The sequence below is a fragment of the Medicago sativa genome, chromosome 1 (assembly GCF_051527215.1).
Source record: "Medicago sativa cultivar Bolivia chromosome 1, Bolivia_mono, whole genome shotgun sequence".
Lineage (NCBI taxonomy): Eukaryota > Viridiplantae > Streptophyta > Magnoliopsida > Fabales > Fabaceae > Medicago > Medicago sativa.
This window is the reverse complement of record NC_140749.1, coordinates 89033045-89059760: the sequence shown is the minus strand read 5'-3', so window position 1 is coordinate 89059760 and position 26716 is coordinate 89033045. Positions and strand designations below refer to the sequence as shown.

General features: G+C 33.0%; 4 protein-coding genes and 1 long non-coding RNA gene across 5 annotated transcripts; 2 read left to right on the top strand and 3 right to left on the bottom strand.

Moving 5' to 3' along the window:
* The first annotated feature begins 2655 nt into the window (after positions 1 to 2655).
* Positions 2656 to 5683, top strand: LOC146958855 (pumilio homolog 12-like). Its single transcript, XM_085740365.1, has 5 exons — positions 2656 to 3392; positions 3628 to 3790; positions 4054 to 4217; positions 4712 to 4970; positions 5429 to 5683. The coding sequence occupies exons 1-5, from the start codon at positions 2728 to 2730 to the stop codon at positions 5561 to 5563; spliced, it is 1386 nt and encodes a 461-aa protein (XP_085596491.1). The 5' UTR covers positions 2656 to 2727; the 3' UTR covers positions 5564 to 5683.
* A 2292-nt stretch (positions 5684 to 7975) lies between these two features.
* Positions 7976 to 9576, bottom strand: LOC146958854 (thioredoxin domain-containing protein 9 homolog). Its single transcript, XM_085740364.1, has 3 exons — positions 9201 to 9576; positions 8558 to 8716; positions 7976 to 8460 (listed from the first exon to the last, which is right to left on the bottom strand). Exons 1-3 carry the CDS (start codon positions 9498 to 9500, stop codon positions 8278 to 8280), a joined length of 642 nt encoding a protein of 213 aa, XP_085596490.1. The 5' UTR covers positions 9501 to 9576; the 3' UTR covers positions 7976 to 8277.
* Positions 9577 to 12513: 2937 nt separating this feature from the next.
* LOC146958853 (uncharacterized) lies at positions 12514 to 13929 on the top strand. The gene is made up of 2 exons (XR_015024739.1): positions 12514 to 12919; positions 13017 to 13929. It is a non-coding gene; the product is annotated as an uncharacterized LOC146958853 (long non-coding RNA).
* A 145-nt stretch (positions 13930 to 14074) lies between these two features.
* On the bottom strand, positions 14075 to 15019 carry LOC146958852 (Gibberellin-regulated family protein). Its single transcript, XM_085740363.1, has 2 exons — positions 14612 to 15019; positions 14075 to 14494 (listed from the first exon to the last, which is right to left on the bottom strand). Exons 1-2 carry the CDS (start codon positions 14697 to 14699, stop codon positions 14310 to 14312), a joined length of 273 nt encoding a protein of 90 aa, XP_085596489.1. The 5' UTR covers positions 14700 to 15019; the 3' UTR covers positions 14075 to 14309.
* A 2023-nt stretch (positions 15020 to 17042) lies between these two features.
* Positions 17043 to 24918, bottom strand: LOC146958851 (transducin family protein / WD-40 repeat family protein). Its single transcript, XM_085740362.1, has 10 exons — positions 24807 to 24918; positions 24344 to 24410; positions 23559 to 23812; positions 21816 to 22407; positions 20656 to 21276; positions 19331 to 19771; positions 18860 to 19054; positions 18624 to 18680; positions 18124 to 18186; positions 17043 to 17353 (listed from the first exon to the last, which is right to left on the bottom strand). Exons 1-10 carry the CDS (start codon positions 24836 to 24838, stop codon positions 17270 to 17272), a joined length of 2406 nt encoding a protein of 801 aa, XP_085596488.1. The 5' UTR covers positions 24839 to 24918; the 3' UTR covers positions 17043 to 17269.
* Positions 24919 to 26716: the final 1798 nt, after the last annotated feature.

Sequence of the window (26716 nt, the reverse complement as noted above, 5' to 3'; positions counted from 1 at the left end):
GATTCAGTCCCACCGCAAAAGCTCCATATTGTAGCTTCAACTGAAACCACGTTTTGGGAGTAAAATCAATTTTCACTCAAACAACCCAAACATCTTAAAAAGCAAAAAATCACGTTTTCGGTGCTCAAACCCACGTTTTCAGTGCTCAAACGCGTTACCAAACACACACAAAGTAACGGTGGGGAAAACACACGTTAGTCAAAGGGGTAACAAAAGTCATTATTCACAAAAGCACGGGAGGTTTAAGATTAGTTAAAAAATAGAGGGGGTGTTTGTTACATTTGCACAAAACTGAGGGGAGGTTAATGTAATTTACCCTAAAAATTATTACTCTCTCCGGTCTTATTTATAAAAAAAAAAAATTTAAAAGAAAACTTTGGTCCTATATATAAGAAAAAGTCACAACTTTAAGGTACATTTATTGTTCAAAAGACTTTTCTAACCCTCATTTATTGTTTGTTTTTTTTAATATTAGTGGATATAATTAATACTTCACAAATTTTTACGAGGGCATATTTGTAAAAACATTCAAAAAATTAACTAATGATTGTCTTGGTTTTGATGATTTTTAGTTTCTTTCCTTATAAAAAGGACCAGAGGGAGTACTATTTTTTTATGACATAAAAAAGCATTGAATTTGAGCTACCAAGGAAGGAGGGATGACAAATTACTTAAACTATGCGTTGGTTCCTCTAATTATGGCAAAACAAAGCTAAATAGTTCTCTAAAAAAATGAACACGAAGAAAAACTTATGTAAATTTCCTTAGATATTTTTTCGTATGATTCATAACTAAATTTTCCATTCTTTCAAAAATAATAACTAATTTATTCATGATTTCTTCAAATCTATAATTTTATTTAAAGTATGTTATAAAAAAATATTTTAGCTATTTTTTCTTGAATTAACGCCACCTAAAACATATATTTTAGCTATGAATCATACGAACAGGGCGGATCTCCTTAGAGACCCACAAGTGCCACTGCACCCCCAACTTTTATATAAATATCATACTAGACATGATATAACAACTAATATGTTGGTGTTGCAGCGGTTATGTAACAAATTTTATGTCAGATTTTTATCCTTATTATTTAAAAAAAAAATAATGAATGAGAGTGAACTCAAATATTAAAAAAAATGTAACAAACACAATTTTTTTTTGTTACCACACAAAATATATTGCGTAACAAACACGATATCAGTATATATCCAGATTTTTCCTTTATCCTTAAAAAAAGTGTAATAAACTAAATAAGTATATGTCACTATAAATACTAGCAAAAAGACGTGCACTCATGTGCCCGTCTTTCCGCTCTTTTTATTCCGCTAATGCTTAAAAATTATGAACGGTGTTTTTTTTATGAAATTTTGATTTTGATTAAAAGTATAAATATAAGTGCTTGTTACTTTCAAATTATAACAAACCAAATTAATCATGTTTATCTATTTGAATGACACCAACAATATAATAAAAAAAGATAATATAAATTTTTATCTTTTTATGACACCAACAACAATTATTATTATAGAAAAAGTTGTTTAAGGGTATAATCGAAATAATGAAAAAGTCAGCCCAAAATCTCTTATCTTCTTTATATATAGTATAGATATACTTGATATAGTTTGTTACACTTTTTTTAAGGATAAAAGAAAAAACTGGACATATATTCATATCATCTTTGTTACACGATATATTTTGTGTGGTAACAAACATATAAATATTTTGTTTGTTACATTTTTTTTATATTCGAATTCACTCTTATCCATTATCTTTTTAAAAAATAAGGAAAAAATTGGACATATACAGTTTGTTACATTTTGTTTTAATATTTAAATTTACTCTTATCTATTTTTTATATGTGTTATTTGTATTGAAAGTTGAGAGTAATTTTTGAATGAGAAAAAACCAGCCCTAAATAGCCGAAAAAGACTGTTTTCTTTATATAAAGCATAGATAATCAATAAGAAAATGATCGTTATTTTATTTTTATTTTATATACAAGAAAACCAAAATATGTCGAGTTGATAAATGATTTCTTTATATGCTTTGATAATAATTTGTAGATAAATCGATATACGAATAATTTTCATTAATATTTAAAAATTGTAATCAAAATTATACAAACAAACATAATAAAATATATAAACACACGTTAGCACAGTAAAAAGAGCAGATAAACGGGCACGACCGTACCCTCTTTCCGCTAGTCCTTGTTAATTCTTTTTTTAAAGAACGTTTTATTTCCTTATTAAAATTGTTAAAGTGTTATATAAAAAAGATAGGAAAAGATGTAAATGCATTGGATATATTTTTTGCTTAAATCTTGTGGGTATTCTTTTGAAATATATATATATATAACAAGATATGAAAAAAACTGCAAATATCTATTGGGTTAATTTTGTTTCTTCCAAACAAATCTCCGTAAAAAAAACAAACAATCTTTTTCAAATCCAATATCATAGGGTTTTTTCTTTTAGAATATTACCCAAAAGATAAATAAGCTATATTTGCTTTCTTTTTGATGAGTAAAATCCGGTTATCGATAACAGATTTAGCTTAAATTCAAAGATAAGAGAATATTTTCAATATAAATAACGGATTCGGGTAGTCCTTCTACTACTCAAACTCTAGTTTTGTTTAAATATTTTCTTTCCATCGCTCTTTGTTTCTCTATCGTGAATACTTTGCCCTAGTTTTTATATACTCGCTGCGTATTGTTTGGCAATGGTAGTCAAGAACACCGATTCTTCTTCTTCTTCTTCTGCTACCAGATTGGAGGACTTTCGCCGTATGGAGGAACAATTTCATGCTCTTCAACTTCAACCCTTGCAAGACAATGAAGTTTCTCAACAAGGTACTTTTATTCATCAAGAAGCTTATAATACTCAGGTTCAAGATGTGGGATCCTTCGGTTCTAATACTGTTGTCCAACAACAACACCCTAGTAATTATCAATACGGTTTTATAAATAATTATGTTACGAACCAGGCAATGGGAGGATTTCCTACTGGCCATGGCCATGGTTATGGGTTGCCAGATTATGAGGATTATAGGATATGGCAGGGGCCTTCTATTGAGGCTACCGCTGCACAGAGAATGCATCGTTTTCATTGTAGAGGGTCCTTGGTTTCAATGGCGATGAATCGACGTGATTGTCGATATCTACAACAGAAGATCAGAGTGGGTAACCCAACAGATGTTGCGCTAATCCTCTATGAAGTGAAGGATTCTTTACACATGCTCATGACACACCCTTATGGCAACCACTTGATTCAAAAGATTTTTGAAGCAAGGAGAGGTATTATCACCCGTGATCAGAAACATTCTCTCGTTTACTTGATTATCTCGAATTACCAAAAGCTGAGAAACGTGTGCATGGACTTTCATGGGTATGTAAATACTATCAATGTTTAAATTGTGGTCATAATCTTTGATATTTTGGAGATTAATTAATAATTATAGTCAAGTGTACTTGATTGTAAAGACATCAAAATCTTGATGTGTTATGCGTCTCAGATTGCGGCCGCCACTTTTTGTTTGTTTTTAATCATATACAAACCGTTACATTCAAATTTTATTCTCTTAAATTGTGTAATTCAATTTTTGTTTTGTTTTGTTTTGCAGAACCCGAGTTATGCAGATAATGCTGAAGAATATTAAGTGTCTATTCATGAAATATGTAATTGTGTATACCATGAAGCATATCACTGTTGCATTGATGAAAAATTTTAATGGTAGTTATGTCATTGTGCAATGTCTAAAGCTTTTTCCGCCCGAACACCAAAATGTAAGTAATGTTGTGTCCCTATTTGTCATGTATTAAAATTCTTAAATTTAACTAGAATGATTATTTTTTTGGCTGCCAAGATCACCAAGTAATATGTGGTGATTAAAAAGAAGTGGAAGGCAATACTTTTTTTGGCTGCCTATATCACCAAGCACTGTCTTCATCATACTCCATCTTAAAATATTGTTAAGCTGAGTAATTAAAAAAAAGTAAACATCAATATGTCAATTGTTTTTATCAACTAATGAGAGCTTTTCTTTCAGATTATCTTGGATGAAGTAGCAAGAAATTGTGTTGATATTTCAACAAACAAAGTTGGAACTTCGGTTATTCAAAGATGCCTTAGACAAGGTGCTATAACTGCCATATCCCCGTTGGTTGCAAAAATCATCTCAAATGCTATGATCCTAGCAGAAGATCAATATGGGTTTGATTCTACGCTTTTGAATTATTTTTTTCTTTTTAAGTTTTTGAACTTATTGTTATATTTGGTTATTTGCATCTCATATTAGAAAGTGCATTGATATCTCATATGCACAGTAACTATTTTCCGTGGACAATTTTCATATTGACTAAGCAAATGCATTACCTTAAACTTAACCCTAATAGAAGGGTCGTTGCCTTATGCTTATCTTTTGATAAGCAAATAAGCATGAATTTAAGCAAGATATAAAGTAAGATGGAATAGGTCATAACCTTCCATGGAAATATCAATGTTTATTGTTCTTTTAATGTATAATAATTATGAACATATTAGGGATTTTGAATTAATCATGTATATACAATAGTATCCTTCACTAGTGTACCATACCATAAACTTCTAACTATCAAATTTTAAATACGGTACATTTCTTCGAGTTTGAATGTTCTTTATGTATTTGACAATTGATATGTTTTTTTTTGTTTTTTGTATGTTTGAAGAAACTATGTGTTGAAATGTGTAATTATGATGAAGTTTGCGTCAGCAAATGAACAAATGGTAAAAGAACTTCGTGGCCGATTTGTAAGACTTTCTGTGAACAAGTATGCCAGCAATGTAGTGGAAAATTTATTGACATTCTCTAAACTGGATGATGTTGAAGTTATAGTTGAGGAGATAATTAGTAGTCATGATTTCTTGAATGTTCTTCAAGATCCCTTTGGGAATTATGTTGCTCAGAGATCACTGAAATGCACCCAGGTTTGACTCTCTCTCTCTCTCTCTCTCTCTCTCTCTCTCTCTCTCTATATATATATATATATATATATATATATATATATATATATATATATATATATATATATATATATATATATATATATGTTTGCATTTTGGCATTTTTCAAATTCTTTGTTCCAATTTAAAATAGTTATTTTTTTTTCTGTTTTGGAAAATGTCCGATTGTGTTGTGCAATATTGGGTGAGTGGTTGAATAATATTTTATACATAAAATATAGTCTCTACTAACAATCATAACGATTGTGTGTATTTTTCAAATCATGCGTTTTCCATTTAAAATAGTTTTTTATTTTCTGGGAAAACTCCAATTGTGTTGTACAATGTCTGGTGAGTGTTTGAATATTCACATATTGTGCTCTCCACCAACATTCGTAGCGATTATTATGGTTTGATTCAGTTCTCGTCTCTGTTTATTGCAGGGCCATCTGCGTAAAAAACTTGCTAATCTCATCATATCCAATCAGAGAACACTCCATAGTCATCCTTACGGGAAAAAAGTGCTGACAATGGCTAATGACATATATGGAAAGAAAGTTCACCGTTTAAGGGATTAAAACAACATTAGAGTTTGTTTAATGTGAGGTGTTATTTGTTTAATGTGAGGTGTTATAATTGTTAGTTTGTTGTGTGATTCTCTAAGTAATATCAGCAGTGTTGTTATATTGTAGTGAAAACGACAGAACAATAATTCCGTTCTTGCTAAGTAAATTGAATGTTCACGTGTAGTGAAAATTGTTTGTTTCTTTCGGTAAGTAACCTATTGATTTTTTGTTTTTATGCTTCTCAAGACTTTGTTTTGTTTATGTTTCTATGTTGATGTAGAAGTCAAATGGCTTATTTGTTCACTTGACCGTACAACAAAAATCAGTCTTTTAATTTTGAAAAAAAAGAAGAGTTTTGTTTTTCATGAACAAAGAATCTATGACAGGGATAGCTCAACGGAAGCTAGGGATTTCTAAAACCTTTCCACCAATATTTTCATCACTATCTGGGAGGCAAGAATTTCATTTTTTTTTTTTTGGTAGATATAGTAAAGTTTAAAGCGGTAGATAATAGCTATAGCTATATATTGAAGACATAATTTTTCACACAAACAATGACATAACTGCAAATATAGAAATTTTGACTAACAGAATATGAACCAATTTCATTTATATAATGATTGTATTATACAGTTTGTGCGGTGATACCATATTAACATGACTTTGGAGCATAAGCACGAACACCAACATGCATGAACTCACATGCCATAAACCTGGATTGTTCAAAGCTTCAGTATAGCCAGATGAGAAATTGAATATGGCGGGAGAGATGCGCCCTGGAAAGAAGTAGCTGAAGCTGGCATTGAATCTAATGAATCACTGGGAAAAATGCATTCAATTTTTATAACCTTTGTCATCATCAGGAACAGTGATTCTGATTTAGGAAATTATCATGGTCTCAGTATACCTCTGTTCAGTCTTCTATAATTGATTATAGTCACATGAATTGGAAACATGAAGTCTTGGAACACTTTATTTTTCATACAAGGAATTTAAACCTTGATGAATAATTGTAACTTAGTATATTTATATACAACCCCTGTATGTATGTAACTTTGATTTGATTATATGATAGACTCCTAAAAAATTGAAAACAATGAATGTTGCCAAATTCAGACTCAAGTGGAAAATTAAAATGGATGTTAAGCCCCATTACACAGTCTATCCCGTATTACAGCAGAAGATGATAACCCTAACACACTCAGACCTACCAGGTCCAGACTCCTCTCTCTATGAATGACTAGTTGGTCCTCAATTTTCCCTATATATCAGACATGGATTTTGTTATCCCTTTCGGTAAGTTCTATAGGGTTCTGATGCAAGCTTAAGAAGAATGTTTCCTTCTTTAATCTACTTTTCTAACTTGCTAAATATCTTCTTCTCAGATATAGAAATATTTGAGGCTTGTGTTGCCATTTCTTTTTTCTAAATATTTTTACAATTTTTCTTTTTTATTCTAGTTTTGTTATTATCCCTATTCTCTCCATTTTTAAAAACAGACGTCCTGGTGATACAAAAACAGATACATCCGCACTTCCATCCATCAACCACATGATTCTTTCTATGCTTCTGTTATATATACAACTCAAAGAGCATGCATTGAACAGTTTGCATTCAATGAATTAAAAAAACCAAACTAATCGTTGATATCCACATGGACAGAAAGAAAAAAGAATCACTAAACCACTATTTTTTTTTTTTTTAAAATCTAAGGCATCTAGATACATCTAAGGAAATTGAGAAACGAACAAATAACCCAAAGGAAACAGAATTCATGGCTTCATGAGTTTATGGAATTGGGAAAATGAAACAGACCTGATGGACACAGAAGGCATGAAGATGGGCTTTAGTTTGATGACCGTTAATTCTTGAAGGACCTTCATACGCACCTGAAGCAAGCTTTCGTGGAATAAGCATCCTCAGTCACATAGTATACTTTTCGAGTTTAAGGGAACAGCAGAAAAGGAAATTTGTCAATGCCATAAATACTGTGTCAGTCAGTGCTGTTAATGGATTGTTTGTTAACCTTGTTAGTGATCGGGAATTTAATTACAAAACTTTAGAATTTTGAAGACTTTGTTAAAAGGCTATAACTATGGGGACTTAATTACAAATTGACGTAAACCTACACAGACCTATGAAATAATTCATCCTCACTTCTATTGCAGCTTTTCAGAAGAACCATTTAGCATACATTTTTCTTGCTTTTTCAGACACAAACATTTTTCACCCATTAATACTTAAGCGGTGGTGGCAATTATAATCTATTCGCACAGAAATGAAGTGTATTTAGATCCTCTAAGCCCTGCAATCTCTTTTGAATGATCCAAATTCAACACACAACATATATATTATTTATCATTAGCACAACATTTGCTTCATGACTACAGGAAACATTATACTGCATAAAAGTAATTCTTGGTATTAGCACATTTGCAAAGGACAAACACATTAAAGGCTACGTGTGTCCATCTCAAAACTCTTAGTATTTCTTATAGTGATTAGAATCATTGGTACAATCATCAGGATAATCCAAACAAGACTGGCAATTGATAGAAGCGCTAGATCTACAAACTACAATAGAAACTTACAAGACACACGAGTGGCCAACAAAACTAAATTTAGAAAGACACACAAACGGCCAACAAAAACAAAATTTAGACAGTGATCTGAGCTCTCGTCTTTCCAGGAGGGCAACGTAAATAAAACTCAACAGTAAATACAAGTTACTCAGAATCTGAGGAGTCAGCCGTTGTGCTCTGCCGAACACTTCTTTTGGTTTGCGCCCCGGACCTTGCACGGTGTATTGACGATTCACCCTCCAAAAAGATGACTTGAGCTTTAGCCAATCTTTCTTCCAAAACCTCGGTGCTAAAGTCATCAGTACCACCAAGTTCATCAAAACCCACCTAAAACACATACCATTATCATCTTGATGTTAGTAAAATTACTTAAATAAAGAGAAAAACCCTGTCCAATATAGAATAAAATCCTTTAAGCACATACCACATAATCATCCACTTTGGTATTCTTTATGAGAGCAATAGTTGGAAGAACAATGATCTTGAGCTTCTCAGCTAAAAATGGACTTTTTTCAGCATTTATTTTCACAAACCGAGTCTCAATATGCTGCTTCGCCAAAATACTTAAATGTTTGTCCACAACCTGTGAATGAACTGTGAGCACAGATGTTTCACCTCATTTCAGCGTAAGAAAATATAAAAACTGTAAGTCTGCGGAATTCAAATTCAAATTGTGGTACATCTAGTGTCTAAGTTGCTTTCCCTCCAATGATAAACAGATAATTCTAAATGAAATAGCTGCACATTGTTCATTATGTTATTATTGACAATAAGAACAATGAACATACCCGTATGCACTGCCAATAATATTTTTATAAAGTTCCTACGTTTAAATTATAATTCTTTATCGCCAAGCTAAGCAAACTGAATGCATCGCAATTCTATGAAGCACTAACACAGACAGACACTAATATATCCTAACACTACACATCCACACCGATAATTATGTAATCACATGTGTAGGTGTCGGACTCTGAGTCGCAATTTACATTTAATTTCACAATTGCGAAGTTGATTGAACATTCAATTTCTACATAAAATGATTATGAACAAGAAATTGTGCGAACCTTGCAGGGCCAATTTTCGCGGAAGAAATGACAAACAACACGATCACTTGCTTTAACGACGGAGAAGAAGTCTTTCTCTGACGGAATCTCGGTGTAATCTCCGTGTCCGAGGGAGATCCAACGGCTACGCTTCTCCGCCATTTTCTTCATTTGTTGCAGCCTCCTTTCTCTTAGGGCTTCAAGATCGTCATCGTCGAGACGTTCAAGGGCAGCAATCTCTTCGTCGATCTTATCCTCGACTGCTTGCGCCACCGTCAGTACTTGATTCTCGATCACCTCTTGGATCTTTCCTTTGTCCATTTTTTTCACTCCTAGATCTCTCTCTCTCCCTCGCTCTGCACTTTGAGTTCAAATTAAGATTAATACGATGCCGTTTGAAGGTTCCTTTGGTTTGGGATAGATTTCAATTTATTGAATTTAATTTACATCCTCTCCTTTTATTTTATTTTTTGAGAGCTCTTCTGTCCTTTTATTAAATTAAAAAGTTCATTTTTAAATCAAAAATATCACATAAACCCTCAAGTATGGAGATAACTTAGATTCAAATATCTACAACGTCCTGCAAGACCCTCAAATATCGAGATAATTTAGAACTAAATATTTATCGCATACTGTAATGTCAACTGAATTATATTCACAAACACATCGTTTACGTACATCATGTTATTTTGGTAAAAAAAAAAAAAGCATCTAATTTTTAGTTAAAAAATGTAATGACATCTTTTTTGGATGTGAAATATATGAATTCGATGAAAATGTGCTATTTTGTCACAATCACCTTATATTTGGTTAGTGAAGTGTGAAGTAGGTGGTATGGCATGGATTTTTTTTAGGGAGGTGGTTTGAAATAAAATGTGCAGTGTCGCATTTTTTTGTTTTATTTACAAAATTTTGTAAATTCATTTTCAAATTCAAAATTTTGGCTACTCAAATTCCAAAGACATTTTTCTCAGTTATGCAATTGAGGTTGATTTTTTATGATTAACTTGTGATGTAACAACTAAATAGACGACCCGTAAATGAAATGTTGACACTATTTTCGCATCCCAATGCGTCTTCAATGTGACTTTTTAAAAGCTGGAAATTGTGGCATCAACCTAGACGTGCTTTTGGTGGTTGTTCAACGCAATTCCAAACACTTGTCTTGTATCAAATCGGGTTGATTTTGTGATATAGATCAATGAATATTTTAATGAAATGAAATTAATTGTTAATTGATAACACACATTGAAACTTAATGTCAAAATTTACATATTTATTTTGACTTAATGTCAAAATTTATAAATGAGATAAAGTAGACATTTTAAAAAAAAGGGGGACCGAAATGGATGATTTAAAGATAGAGTCACCAAATGAGATCTAATCTTAAATTATTAATAAGTTAGATAAGAAGATTAATAAGAAAATAAATTCTGATGGGGTGATTCTGTCATTCCGAGAACCATAGAAAGATGCACTTAGTTGGTTGATAAAATATTTACAAACAAAAGCATGAACTCCAAGTACAATTATTACATTCATATAACAATAGACTGGCAGTTGTACATACGTAAAGTCGATATTTGGGAAGTAATTGTATATATTTGGGAGTAGATGAGTAATGCTGGATTTTAGTTTTCAAAAAAGTCACCATTTTTAATGAATTCATGTGTGTTTGTCCCTCCATTCTGGAGTTGTATGCAAAGAGCAAAACACCAAGTGCAAAATCTGACGCATACTTCCTTTTGGGTGAAACCGCCAACATGTATTGACAAAATGCAACATGCATGCAACAATGTTTGATAATAACACCATTATGGGATATGGCATGTGTTTAAGACAGTGACGAGTGAAATTTTGCTTTGAGAGGACAACATTTTATATGATCAATATTAATACAAAAATTTTAGCAATGCAAAAGTGATAAAATAATAACGGCTATTTACCCCTAAAAAAGATAACGGCTATTTCTTTTCCCACCACACTCTCTTCCCGCGTACCCTATTCAGATTATAAAATCTGGAAAAATGGTGAATATTTAAGGGTGTTTTAATGTGTTTTTGAGGGTTTTGAAGGACGTTTACGCTATTCGGAGTATAAAATTCAAAAATTGTAGGGCGCGCGAGAAACAAGTAGGGTGAAAAAAGAAATAGCCAATAATAACATCATTATCATTGAGTAAAATACTTGGACTTATAAACATTATATTATTATATATTAGAAGAATTAAAGACTCTTCAACATCTTCAAATTAAAATTGTTTTTTACGTGTATTTATATTTAAAAAGTATGATATAATTTTTTTCATTTTCAACATTATAAAAAATATCTCTCTATGTTTATGTGAAAGAGCATTCAAAATTTCATCTCAAATGTATTTGCATGTTTAATTTTATAAAATTCATGAGAAAAACTTTTTTATGGTATAAATTTCCATTTAATGGGGTCAATCTATTATTTTAAGGGGGGCAATAATTAAAATATCAATTATTTAACAAATATAATAAGGATGGTAGTGGGGGCAGTTGCCCCCAATATAGCATGAGTGGATCCGTGCCTGGTTTTAGAAACTCCTTGGGACAACTTTTGCTTGGTAATTCAGGTTTCTTACTCTCAACTGCCACTGTTTTAGAAGATGAATTTATCACTTTACTAGAATCTATAAAGACGGCAATCTCAAATGGAACGCATATTGTGTTGTTTGAAATAGATTGTATGTCTCCTGTTGACACCTTTACATCTTCTATTGTTTCCATTAGCGAGTTTGATAATCTTGTATCTTCATGTCTTAGTTTGTTATCTAGTAATCCCAACTATGTAATGTGTTTTGTTAAGGAGGGCAAGCTAATAGGATTGCCCATGCTATTGTTAGAGCATTATTATCTCACTCTAACCCCTCTACTTTCTATAATATACCATCTATTATGTACTATTTATTTATGAATGAAATACACTAAGTTTGTTTTTCCTAAAAAAAATGTGTGTATTTGTGTGACGGTAAATGGATATATATCTTTGTCATGATATATGGTTTTTTTTGTCGTAACTTAGAAAATGCAATATCTGCTAAAAGAATATATGACATCTCACATGTGTTCGATGCATGTGTGATGATATTGCCAATTATAGTACTTTTCTTTAGGGTACTTGTGGGACGGCTTAATTTGCTACAAGAATACCGACATGACACATGTGGAGATACTTTGAATGTTGAACTTACTAGGAAATACAAAAAGGAGAATCCTATGTCCGCATTATATTCATAAATTTGAAACTACTACTGTTTTATTGAAAGGCTGGATAGACCATGGTTTTGGTCTCTAGAAGTGTAACTCTTGTCGTAAGAATGTATAAAGCTAGACACTATCTAGGTGTAATTTTCTCGATTCAAATTTAGAACATTACATAATCCTAGTTTTGTTTGAAGAACGATTTGTAAATTAAAATTCATCTTAAAAGCCGGAAGTCGGTGGAGCGTAGGTGATGGTAAATCTATCTCAATTTTGAATAATAATTGGATTTTTGGTGGACACCATATTATTCCACACCATGAAGGCATGTTTTCCCTGGCTGAATTAAAAGTAGCAGATCGTATGATTCATCATGAGTATAAAGCTTGGAATGTCCCATTCGCTAGTTCGACTTTTATTATGAAACTGCCTCCAATGTAAACATAATGAATACGTCTATGTATCATTCTGTGACCGAGGACAATCTTGTGTGGACAAAAGAAAATAACGGTGAGTACTCGATTTGTAGTGCTTATCAGTTGTGTATGCAGGACTTGCTTGATATAAATCATTTTAGAGTTGATGGTGTGTGGGATTTGATCTGCAGAATTAAAGTTCCACCAAAGGTCGCGAACTTTATATGGCGAGTTTGTAGAAATTGTCTTCCAACACGTATCAGATTGCGAGATAAAGGGGTGAATTGTCCCTCAAATTGTGCTCTTTGTGATTCCAATGATTAGGATAGCTTACACTTAATTTTTAAATACCCTAATAGTTGTAATATATGGAGTATGTGCAGCTTTCACTCAGCTATTGATAACACAATTACTCAAGAGCAAGCTGCCCCACATATTGTTTTTCATCTTTTGCTGGTTCTATGAAGTGAAGAGGCATCACTTTTCTCTTGTGTACTGTGGAGTATCTGGAAGCAACTAAACAATAGGATATGGAATGAGACGGTTGATGCTCAATCCTTTGAGTGGCAAACAGCACGGAAAGTAAGTCAACAAACCAGCTAGCAAGCACCGCGAACAGGAACAACAAATTGGGTCAAGCCGTATGCTGGGAGGTACAAATGCAGCTTTCTCTAACCAGCATAATATAGTTGCATTGGCTTGTTTATTAGAAATTAAATGGGTGCATTTGTATTGGCCAAAACTGAATGGTTCATCCCAGTATGTGAAGTACATACACATAGGAGAAGCTTTAGGCCTTTTGTCGGCGTTAAATTGGGTCCATGAGCTTCAACTTAGGCTTGTTGATTTTGAGCTTGATTCAAAGCAAGTAGTGGCCCAATTTTCATCACCCAACTTTGATGTCATTGAATTCGAGGACATAATTGATAACTGTAGAGCTCTGTTCACACAATTTTATGTAAACTCTAGCGTTGAGTTTGTGCAGAGACAAGCAAACGAGGCAGCTCATAATTGATAATTGTATTGAACATATTCTGATTAATGAAATTTAAAAAAAAGAAACATGTGAACCAATTTCTTTTTTATGAATCATTTTGGTTTATAGATATATTTTAGATATTTTAGACAGTCAATCAATTTAATTCTTAATATTTATTTTTTTAATTCTTTATATTATTTTTATCAACTTAATCAATCCATAAAATTAATAACAAAAGAAGTACTACAATGTGTTTGCAATTTCTACATGTTGAGATTATAACGACAATGTCTCTCACATTTATTGGGTCTAAAATGGTTGTTTGCCCAACTCAATTTTCATATCTAACACCCGACAAACATTGGAAAACTGAAGTAACAAGATGAATCCAACATACTGAGAAATCGCTAACACCTTACACAGGTAGCACCACTAACCATCTTAGTGAACTCCTAAAACAAACAGTAAACACACACGCTCGCTTGGTCTTTGTTAGTAATTGACATCAAGGGCATTTGGGCTTTCCCTTATTGTTAACCTTGTCTCTGTAGCAAGGACATTCATGCTTGTTCCCATAAGTCCCAGAAGGAACACATTTGCACTCATTGCAGCATATTTCACAGTATTTCACACACCTATCTTGAACCCCTGCTTTAGAGCATCTGTCCGAACACTTGCTGCTACAATTGGCTGCCATTATTAAAAGTGGAAATGCAACTTTAGTACATTCACCAAAAAAAGTAAAAGAATATAATAGACAAATTAAAATGAATCCTCTCATTTCATAATAGGTGAAGAAAATCTTACATGAATCCTCATATGCAATGGCTAGCTCCAAGAAAGAGAAGCATAGAAGAAGGGAACAGAATAGCAACATGGTGAAGAGAGGCTTCATTTTCGCTTTCTTAATATTGTGTGTGTGTGTGTGTCTCAACTCTCAAGAGTTTGTGATAGCATTAGCAAGTAGGAGCAGTGTATTTATATTGATGAATCTTTAAAGATGGTGCCAACTTGGGAATAGTCTTAAAAAGTTGGTGAAAATAAAATAATATGAAAAAGCAGAAGGATCAGTCGAATTTAATATGTGATACAATAGAAAATAGGTGGAGTCGGTGTGTTGTAGGACTAAAGACGAGACATTGAGACAGCATGCAATGGTTTCAGTTCTGGCTCTCATCTCCACCCACGAATCCTTCTAGCGCATTCCTATCATTTTGTCCCGTTCTCTTTGTTGCCTTGCTCTCTTCTATAGGAAAATGTTTGGTGAACCCATGTGTGTGTGTGTATACATCTTAAGAGAGAAAGAGACAAAAAAGGGTGATGTGATATAGTGATGAAGTAAAATAGAAAGAGAGATAGAGATTAAAATCAGATACAAAAGAATATACGTTCAAATATCATGGTTGACTACTTGACTTTCTTATGTGTGTGTCTCACTTTCATAACAATAAGAACACAAAAAAACAGTGGAAAATTAGTTGCATAATACTCCCTCCGTCCCATATTAAGTGACGTAGTTGACCATGTCACGTATGTCAATGCACAATTTTTAACTTAAATATCTTTAATAATTTATTAGAAAAAATTATGAAAATTTGATATTTTGAAAATATTCATCGTGACGAATCCAACAAGATCTTATATGCTATATTTTGTATTTATGTATTAATAGAAAAATGAGGTCAAAGCATGTTATATGAATAGTACACTTTTTAAAATTAGGTCATTTAAAACGGGACGGAGGGAGTAATGCGATGGAATAATACGAGGAAGTTATTAACAAAAGTAGCAAAGCTGCAGAGTTGACCTGATGACTATTCAAGTTACCAGTAGTAAGAACAGTCATTGTCTAATGCTCCAAAAAATAGAGGAGCGATATTTGTACAACCATGTGTGACAACTTTAATGACAACTTTTATTTGCTCTTTTTCTATTGGTCCAAAACAATAGAGAGAGAAAAAGGAAGAGAGGGAATAAGAATATAACGTGAGTATGAGAGATAAAGTTGTCAAAAAGTTGTCATAAAGTGGTTGTCCAAATATCATTTCTCAAAAAATATGCATACTCCCTCCGGTCACTATTATAAGCAAAAAAACTACTTTTTAGGTTCATTGAATAAATGATGAATGTGGTCTATATTAATGGCCACATACATCACTTATTCAATAAACCTAAAAAGTAGTTTTTTGCTTATAATAGTGACCGGAGGGAGTACATTAGAGTCAGTAGTCAATAAGCTAAAATAATAAATGAATTACATTACAATAACCCATAATTTGTAAGCTATTTGTATAACATAGTATTAACTATAAATTTGTTCAAAACCTCATGAGTTACTCTCATGGTGAAGGCTAGGAGCTTAAGAGCAAGGCCGTCCCTAAGAATTCGGACGCTCGGCTCTGGGAATGAAAAGAGGTCAGTGATAAAATCAAAACGTATATTTTTTTAAAAGAGCAGTGTTCTATTTATATTGTTTAAAAGATAAATATAAGGTGCCGTAAATATGTGGTACACCCAAAGGTGAAAATGACTACCGTATACATGAGGAACCCCCACCTAACACCAAAAGCAAGAGGACCTAATTCTAATAGGCATAAAAGGCTAAAACAAGGGGACAGAAAATGGATGGGGGTATTAAAAAAAAATTTGGAGGGCAGTAGTACTAGTGGGTATTAATTTTTTTTTTTTTTGAGGTCCATGGCTGAGGGAGGCCCAGCTCTGTTGAGCTGTTTGCACCCCCTCAGGGCCGGACCTGCTTAAGAGTGTGGCCCCTTCAAATCTTGGGTTCGAATTTTTCAGATGGCAACAATTTATGTGTTGGAGCCTTGCTCTAACTTCAATTGGACCTCCCACTAATAGAAGATAGGAGTGGTTTTTCATATCAATCGGTTCTTGGGTTGAATACCAAATTACCAACAAAAAAACTATAGCTATGTCGACAAATGATTGATATTACCGATTTTATTTTCTCTAAAATATCAAATGCATCCCTTATTTAAAAAAAAAAAAAAAAAGTTTCATTAGTTTGAGAAAACTATTTTTTTGTTTTCATAAGGACGGCCAATTTAGCTTAATGTTTTGACTCCTTCTTTTTCCACTCTATTGATTTCTCGCGCGCATTATGCAGTTCGGATTATATAATATAATTCGAATGGCATAAACACCCTATAAAACATTTCGGATTTTATAATCCAAATAGGACGCGCGATAAACTCATAGGATGAGAAAAGTAATGGCCTTGGCTCACACGAGCAAATGCTCAGTTTATTCATATTACAATAGGAAATTAGTTTTTACAAACTTTGATTTCTGATCACTATAACTTGAGTCATTAACATTCGCTGATTTACTTACATGTGGGTAAATTTCAGCTCACCACACTAATTAACTAATGTTATAATTAACAATTGTTATTCTAGTAAAAACCAATTTAAAATCACCATATAATACATATAAAGTCGTACATCAAGCTCCCATAATGTTTGATGGGCATACAGGATGGTCATCAGAGTCGTCCTTGGCACGGCCATTGCATGCTAGTAAGTTGATCTGCAAAAATAAAACAAAATTTTTAAAATCGTATTATCCCGCTAAGCAAAGTAAGAATCAGAGTACAATAGATCAGAACACAACTTTTATTTTCCTGCTTGAACGGAATCAGAGTGAAAAGTGAACAGGAAAACAATACAGTAACATTTTACTATAATTAAAGAAAGGATATGAATGTAGGAAATCTTAATCATTGTATTTCATCTTTTTTTTTTTTTGGTCAGGATTATTATTTCATCTTTATTCATGCTTTTTTATCTTAATTATACAGGAAAAATTTAAAGATAGCAAATTGAAATGAAAAAAATCTTACAAAATCCTTTCAATCATACAACAATTTTTTTTTTTGAAGAAGTCAAACTAGTCCACTGAAATTGGCACCGGAGAGAATCGCACCTGAGACCTTGAGAGAAGTACGCTCCAAGGTCCCAAGCCAATACCATCAGGCCAACCCAAGCGGGTTTACAACAAATTTTTACTAACATATTAAAAAGGAAAAAGCAACAAGATTATATATTATTTAGTTCTGGAAAATGAAACTTGGTAAGATAAATTCATAATGAGGCCTTTTCTTTCTCTATGAATGTGAGTGGTGTTTTCTCCATTTTCTTCCTAGTTTTAAAGGATTGGCAAATATTGGATCCCACTTCCTCATTTTTCATCTTCATTTTCCACTCTCAATCCAGAGAAGTAAATGAAAGCTGAGAGCAATTAAGACATCATTAAGATTCTCATGTTATAGATTAAGGCATATATAAGAAGGTACACACCTTGACAATTTCAGAGTTGGAGCCAGGCCGCATGTAGGCTCCTAACACACTCATATTGAAATCCTGTATACAACATCATTTGAAAGAAACAAAGAGAACTCGGGTTAAAGAAAAGTTGTGGGATTAAATCCTAATTAATAAAATAATGAAGAAAAAAAAAAACTGAAGTTCATTATGCCGAACAAATTTGTTTGCTCCAAAAGATAAAAATATAAGAAGTTTTTTTCTTGTCTATCATAAAGCATTTCCAAAGAAAAGTGAGAAAGACATCCAATCAAAAAATGTTAGAATTTAACAAGGACAACACAGAAACAGCCAAGTGCCAACCCAAGTTAGCAGAATTAACAAGAAATGGACGAGAAAAATCTTTATGTCCGATATTAATAGTGAATGATATTTAACCGTTCAAATTCCCAAATTGTGCATCTTCTCAATAAGCATGCCAACTAGGATTGCCTTTTCTTTTTACCAAAGGCTGGGATACGCCAAACAGAACTTACCCTGAAAGGATCGCCTCTCAAAGATTGAACAAACATGGATCTTCCTAAGCTTTTACCCTGCATAGAAGTAAACAAGTAATCACAATACTATGGAGCAATGAATAAAAGCACAATAGTCAAAGCATCAATTGTTCCTCTTCCTATGCTGGCATCAATTGCTCTTCCTATTCTCTTCCATTATGTATTATATTAATTAGAGATGGTTGCCAGTTAAGTAAATTAGATAATTGACATACCTCCAGGGAAATATCTCTCAGGCGTCTCCCTGTTTGAGCACAGCAAATACGGACAATGTGTTCATCACAACTTCCACTGATAATGTAGTCCCTTCCATTCATGTAATAAGACCGAGTGTAATTTTGAGAACTTTCAGTTGAAGCTATATCAAAAACTAAGTGAAGCCTACCATCAACAGCCAGAAATTGTCTAACCTGTCAAAATTGACAAAGATAGCCGGGACACCAACAATGTTTTCTAAGATAAAAATTGCACAAAAAAAAAAATGCAGGCAATCAATTGAAAATATAGTGCATATAAAACAAAACTTCAATTGACACTGCTATGAAGCTTTAGCAGATTTTTCCTGCACTTTGCATGCAGGCAAAAAGTATGTGGGCAATCAATAGCAAATATAGTGCATAGCCTATTTCAGCAATTGCCCTTTGCATGCAGTGAGCAGAAACAAACCACACTACAAAGTAAAATACCTCATTATCAACTGCCGATGCTAGAATATATTGGTCATCTGGAGAAAAACAGACCATGACATTTCCTTTAGAGCTAGAAGCAGTGAAGCAAGGCTGTATTGGTTTCTGTCTCAAGTCCCACATCTTGACATCCTGATCAAATGATGAAGTAGCAAAAATTGACGGGGAATGATTTGCAAACTTGACTACATTAATATGCCCGCGATGCATATCTGTGAAAACTTGTAAGCGCTTTCCACTGTTGATGTCATACAAAGCAACATTTCTTGAGTAACCACTTGCAAGAAATAGTTCATCCGTAGCGTTAACATGAACAGATGTCAATTGGTCAAATTCGTCAAAGGTAACACAACCAGAGTTTCCATATAATCCAGTAATTTTTCTTGGTATATGGTTGATGTCATACAATTTCAGGGAGCCATTATCTGAACCTGCTATAAGCTGACATACATTCCAATAAAAAACATCAGAAAATGCTATTGATACAAAAACCACTGGAGGAACAAATGCTCTAAATCTAACTAAACAGAATGGATTACTTCACCGAATGAATGCATTCCTTAGATAAATAATCTACCCCGTCCCTAATTATAGGAGTTAAAATCCTCTCCATTTAGTGTCCTCTCCATTTCTTCCATTTGGAGAGATAAAGACACAATAAAGTTTTAAAAAATATATAAATAATTAAGACCCACTAAGTGGTAGGTCCCACTATACACTTTTTTGTGTCTATCTCTCACCAAATGGTATTATCCATTTGTTTCAAGTAAATGGAGATGATCTTTTACCTAATTATAGAATCCTCTAGAGAAATTTCTGTCCCATTGTATAGGATCTCTTCAAATTTCCTGTATTAATTATTTATAACATGCTCCTAATAATTTTATCACTTTTTCTGTATCCAGCAATAATTACTGTGAAGGGAAGATAAAAAAACTTCTCTCCTAAACGGTAAACTTGTAAGAACAATAGCAATTGTCGAGTTTCGTGATTTAGTCTACAAGATCCTATATTTAGGGAACATAATTGTAATCTACAAGGATATACTAGCAATCTAGCTTTCTTGCAGGAAATCAAAAAGTGACATGTCTCATTAAAACTACTTAAGACTCAACAAGACTGTCTGTCTGATCATGTATGACAAACAACAACTTATGGTCATTGATGTGGCAGTGGCATTATAGAAGAATCACTTCAATAATTTACAATATATATATATATATGTATATGTATGTATGTATGTAGCCGGTACCTGTTAGTGTTCTCATATAAACTAACATCCATGGTAGATACAATCTCTATCAATGACTTCTCATGCAACATACCTTAGAAGGATATTTCTTGAGCCAACAGAGACCCAAGACACTATTCATTGCGCCAAGTGATGGGATATAACTCACAATGCGTTCACTCTCATGATTAATGACAACTACTTCGCCATCTAAAGTTCCAAAGACCATCAAGCTGGAGTCAGATGGGTGATACTCAAACTGCCTTGGACGAAAGCCCTTATCTAATTCAAATCCTGATACAGAAAGGGGATGTAAGGAAGGCCAAGTTGAAGACCCCAGTTTAGCAGCAGAAAGAGACCTAGTATAAAAATGTTGAGACGTTCCAGAAGGATGTGATGGGCGACACTTAGAAGATTGCACCTTAATGCGGCCTGATTTTGTTTCTCGCTTGTGTAAGATACTTAAAACACTCTCTCTGCTCTTCCATCTGTATGGAAGATATTCAAAGTATTGAGAAAATATTCCGGCAGCACTTTCCTTGTCAATATTTCTGATAGGCAGATTATCTAAACTTTTCAGATTCGGTAATGAAGCTATCATGAATTCTCTGTAATGTTTTTGCTGACATATTGGTGACGCGTGACAAGACATATACTTCATAGAAACATCAACACCATTTCCTGTAAAGGAACAGCTCGATGACTCTACATCATTCTGTAACGTAAACAGTCGAAGTTAAAGATAAAAATGGATTTTGAAGTTATGGCATTGATAATACAGACGTCAGAAATATTACAACAACCTGAATCATTTTTATGCAATTCAATAACAAGCATTTCAATGTTTTTCTAGCAGCATGCATATTAAAATCTAACACGAAGAAAGTCATAAACTAAAGTTCCAAAATACAATATGACCATAAAAGCAAAGTAGAAAACCATAAAGTAATTAATTTGACCACCTCAGTATATTAGCGTTAAATTATAATCATTGCAATAACTTAATAGCAATTTATAAGACAATCGCAAGAGCAAGTTGACACCATGACCATAGAAGTTATACATACAATGTTCGTGATTATTTTAAAATCCAAATTATTATGTTTTCATGGTTAATAGTAAATTAATTACAAAAAAGTAGACAAACATTATGAAAATCTCAACAAAAGAGTGATAAAGAGTTGCCATTATTGTTTTGATAGAGCGACCACTACGAAGGAAATATATTTTCAAAGCAAAAAGTAGATTGGCTACCTCGCTCTTAAGAGGCATTTGTAAACCCCGCCTAGGAAAAACATCTGACAACCAGTTTCTAGGATGACGATTTGTCAAATCAATTTCACTATCATCTGATGAGTCCTCAACCATGCTTTGAACATCATAACTCATAACTTCATCAAAGGAATAAACATTTCTAAGTGGATCCTCAACACTAATGTTAAGATCTGTTAGTTCCCTTGTATCAATGCGGGATTCACCAATAAAAGGAACTCTATCAAGCTGTCTAAAATCAGCAGTGGCATCTGACCTCCGACCGGATGAGGTAAAAGATGTTCCCGTATCATTACAATACTGCCAATATTGAAACCTTAGTTGAACCAAAGAAGGAAGCTTAGAGAGAGCTGCAATAGTTGTCCAAAGATTTGAAATCCTTGTTTCACACATTGAGAGGCACGTTAGATTGGGCATGCAATTAAAACAGTCTTCTTCGAAACTGGTAAGGGAAGAACTGAAATCAAGATTAAGTGTGTGCATGTGCATGAACTCCCCCATCAAGCTCAATTTCCGAAAATGCCAAGACCTTATTGTCAGAACTTGGCATGCCAAACCTCTTTGTGAGATATCTCTGGTGATTAAAACCCAAAATTAGTCATGTAAATATCAGTTGCAAGAAAAACATAATACTCCAGAAAGTGAAGCCATTGAGGCATGTTCTCCCAATAATGAAAGAAACGGCTCATGCTTGAAACTTTTAGGGAAACAACTGTACCAACTTATTGTATATCAAGAAGAATGAAACACCTCATGTAATTATATTAATTGGTTACTGTAAAAACTAAAGGTAATCCTTATGATGCGTTTGACACACATCATGGCACAGCACAGACATAATAGTGTTATAAGACTAACACTGTCCTAACATAACATGTTTGATGGTAAACACACAATACATGCAAGCAAAATAGTGTTGTTTGTTATGTGAAATGTTTATTTCTCGCAACATATTATAGTGTGTGATTAACTTAATACGGTAATAAATAGTATTCTATATTTTAACATGAATATATATGTGTGTGAAGAGTGAGTGAGTGAGAGAGAGAGAGAGAGAGAGAGAGAGAGAGAGAGAGAGAGAGAGAGAGACAGAGCGAGGAGAGAGATGACAGCATATGGTTAGTTTGGTTTGATAACAACTTGTTTTCATTATTTCCTATACAAATATTTGAAAACAGGAAGCATGGTGAACAAAAGAAGACAAGTTTTCCAATTGAAAGTGAAAACAGAAGGCGATTTCTCAGACCAAACAGACTAATAGTGGTTGATTAGAAAGTTGAAATGGGTATTTTGTCTTATAAATAGTTGTTCTTAGGAAAGAAATTGTCCCAAGGTTTCTTGAGTACCAAAATTTGAAGTTTTATGCTATATCTCAGCATCAAATTTGTTTTGTTCTATGACCATTTCTAAAATCAAACATGAAATAATTTTTTTGTCATGATTAGTCCCCCTTTAAAAGCAAACCAAACAAACCTTTAGTGACATAAAAGCCTGTATCAAGACAATAAAGTTACATCCCCATTCATATAAAATCATTGTGCACAGTTTAAAAACCCAGCTACCATGTTCAAATGCAGCTTGTTGATTGTTCTGAACCAAGGTATGGAAATTCCATGTTACCATCTCAAATTAACCGAAAGGTGGGAATAAACTATACAGGTGAATAAACAATAAAAAAATACTTCATTTTTACAAAGATAATACATGACAAGCATCATAACATACCTTACGAAGTCTTTTGCAAATGACATATCCCGTAGTTCAACTATTCGAAGCTTTTGCTTAACAGCATGCATCAACGGTAATACATATTCTCCACTTAATACACATGGTGATTCATTGTGTACATCAACAGCTTCTACTTCAGTAGTGTCAAGGCTCGTGCATATCTCTAAGAGTGGAGCAAAATCAATATCCTTAAGGTCGTCAATTAAAATGTCCAGGACAATCGGCTCTTGGTGGGATTTTTTGCCCTCAGCCTGCACAGGGATGGTAAGGTTTAGCTTCTAATCCATGAAAAGGATAGATAACAAAATAGAATACATTCAATGCTCCCTGCGCGGGCAGAGTCAAGAGAAGAAGAACTAGATTACAAAAAAAAATCGAAATATAATTAAAAATTGATTAAATACCAGGCCTATGTGTTACGGATTGTTAAAAAAAATTGATTTTTAAACTCAACAATCTAGAGTTTAATGACAGTCACTTTTTTAAGAAAATCAGCTATCAAAAACGACTTCTTTCTAGAGAAGCTATTTAAAACAATTTTTCATTTTAAACAATTTTTAAATTTTTTTTCCTTTCAGATTCTCATTTTTTTTTAAAAATCTGTAACAAACATTTGAAAACTTCAAAAAGTGATTATATTGTTATAAATAGTGATTTTTTTCACGAAAAAAGCTCTAACAAACGCGCTCTAATGTAGCTTATGTAAGTATGAATCTCTTGTCCTCACTTAACAGAGATAATTTAGCAGCAAATTATGTAATGGAATGGAATAAACATAAGACCTTGAAAAAGCTTGACAAAATAGCAGCATGAGGCAAAACACCATGTCTCCTGCAAGAATCAATATACCTAGAACCAAAACCAATATTAAATAATTAGAACATAATCAACAATAGAAAAAGAAAAAAAAACATAAATCAACAAGTTAAACTATTATTTATCAACCACTATACGAAATTATCAACTATGATCACAGTTAATTTAATGAAACGTCTCATACTACGCACGCGGCAGATCGAAATTCTGAAATCATTTAGTTGAATTGCGATCATCAAGTAACTAATTCAAACAATTAACGTTCAATTATATTGAAATTAAGAGCGAACAAGTAAAAGTAATCACTATCCATGTTCTAACATAAAACCAAAATCAATACGAAAATATGAAGGAAATTAAAGTGCAGAATATTAAATAAACAGTATAATTGATAGTGCATTTTGAATATTTTGAGTTGATGAAATGTACCTGTTTTCTAAGGTTAAGATATCCACGGCCATAGCAATTGAATTTCGCACAGAGTGACTGAAATAACGCTCTGATCAGCGGTTGCAACAAACCAAATCGGAAAAATGAAATCAACGAGACCAGAAAGGGATAAGAAGAATATATATACGTCACAATGAAAACAACGGGTTCACAGTTTTTTTTTTTTTTTTGAGGTATTCAGACTCAAACAGTTTTTTCTATTTGTTTTTTCGGTTTTCCAGTTTTTTCTTCTTGTCTTACTGGGTTCTTCATCTTCTTGTCTTACTCTTTGTTTTAATTCTGGTTAATCTTTGTTGAAAATTGCTCGTCACCCTTTCAAAATTGCTCATGCTTAATTTAGTTAATTTTTTTTTTTTTTAGGGAAAGTAACTTATATCATTTCATTAAAAATCAGATTGGAAATACATGTTGGAACATCATCAATTGAACCGACTTAAAATGTGATTAAACCGATCTTAAAAGTGCTAGCGAAAGTTAATTTGACTAAAATAATGTAGACCAAGAGTTAACGCTAAAATGAGCAATTTTGAAATGAATGAGAGTAAGAATTCTGCTCTCCCCCAGCACAAAACACTCGCGCCCTGCAGTGTTGCCAAATATATCCCTGCGTGAGTTAAGTCACACTGCGTAACTTAACTCATGCACCATATAAGCTCTGCGTGACTTAAGTCACGCACCACTGGCATGTGCGCGAGTTAACTCACGCACGTTGGCCGGTAGTCAGAGCTGAAGAACAAACGTTTTTTGGTATTTGGTCAGTTTTTCAACATTCAATCTACACGTTTTTTTTACCACATTAATGGTATTTACAACCTATACTACCATATCACTTTCCCTCCCTCCTCACTCTCTCCCTCTATTTATCTCTTCTACTTTTTTTGTCAATAGTCTCTTTGGGGGCAAAAGTGATCAAACTTCTTCGGGGTAAAATAGTGAGTAGCCGACTTAGGGAAATGATCGACCGTTGGGATAAGTTTAAATCTGTTTTTTTAACCCGTAAACTTTTTACCATGGGTAAAAAGAATTTATTGGGGTAAAACAAAAACCAGATTTAAATTTAGCCCAAGGGTTGATGATGTATTTTTCCCAAAAAGGCTGCTCATTATTTTACCCCAAGAAGGTTGGTCACTTTTTACCCCAAGAGGGAGAAAATAAGTAGATTTAGTGAATTCGAATAAATTATTGTATTGTATGAATTCTATTAATAAAATAAGATGTTGTTATATGCCTCAATTTTGTTCATTCCTTTTTATTTTGTATTTAATGAATAAATATTAATTTAGTTCATTTCGATTTATTTATATTTGTATTTATTTTAAGTGCATAACTAAATTAGAATATAGCAAATAAATAAATAATTTAGAATAAAGTGAACAAATAATTTAGAAAATAAATAATTTAGAATAAAGTAAATAACGTAATTTGAAAATAGTGAATAAATTAAAAAAAAAAACTGCCACCTTGCGCCACGTAACTTAAATTACGCATTAGTTTACACTTGCGCTAGTTAACTAGCGCAGGGGTATTTTGGACATAGCTGCAGGGCGCGAGTGTTTTGTGTCGGGGAAGAGCAGAAATCTAAAAGTAATTTTTCCTCTTTGTTTTATACTTGGGCCTGTAAATGGAGCCCATTTAGGATGGTCCAATATGCAATATGAAGCCCTGCTTAGTTTGTCAAGAAAAATGAAGCTCGGCTATAAATGAGTTGGAAAGATGATTGATTTATAGGCCCCCTCGTATTGCTCAAAAGTTTTTAAGACTTATCGAATTATAACTGACGATCACACAAAATTTATCGGGAGTTACAATGCGATCATTTTATTGCATAGGTGTGTAACTTTCAATCAAATTATTTTAGAGGTTAAGCAGAATGATAAGAGGTCTATAGA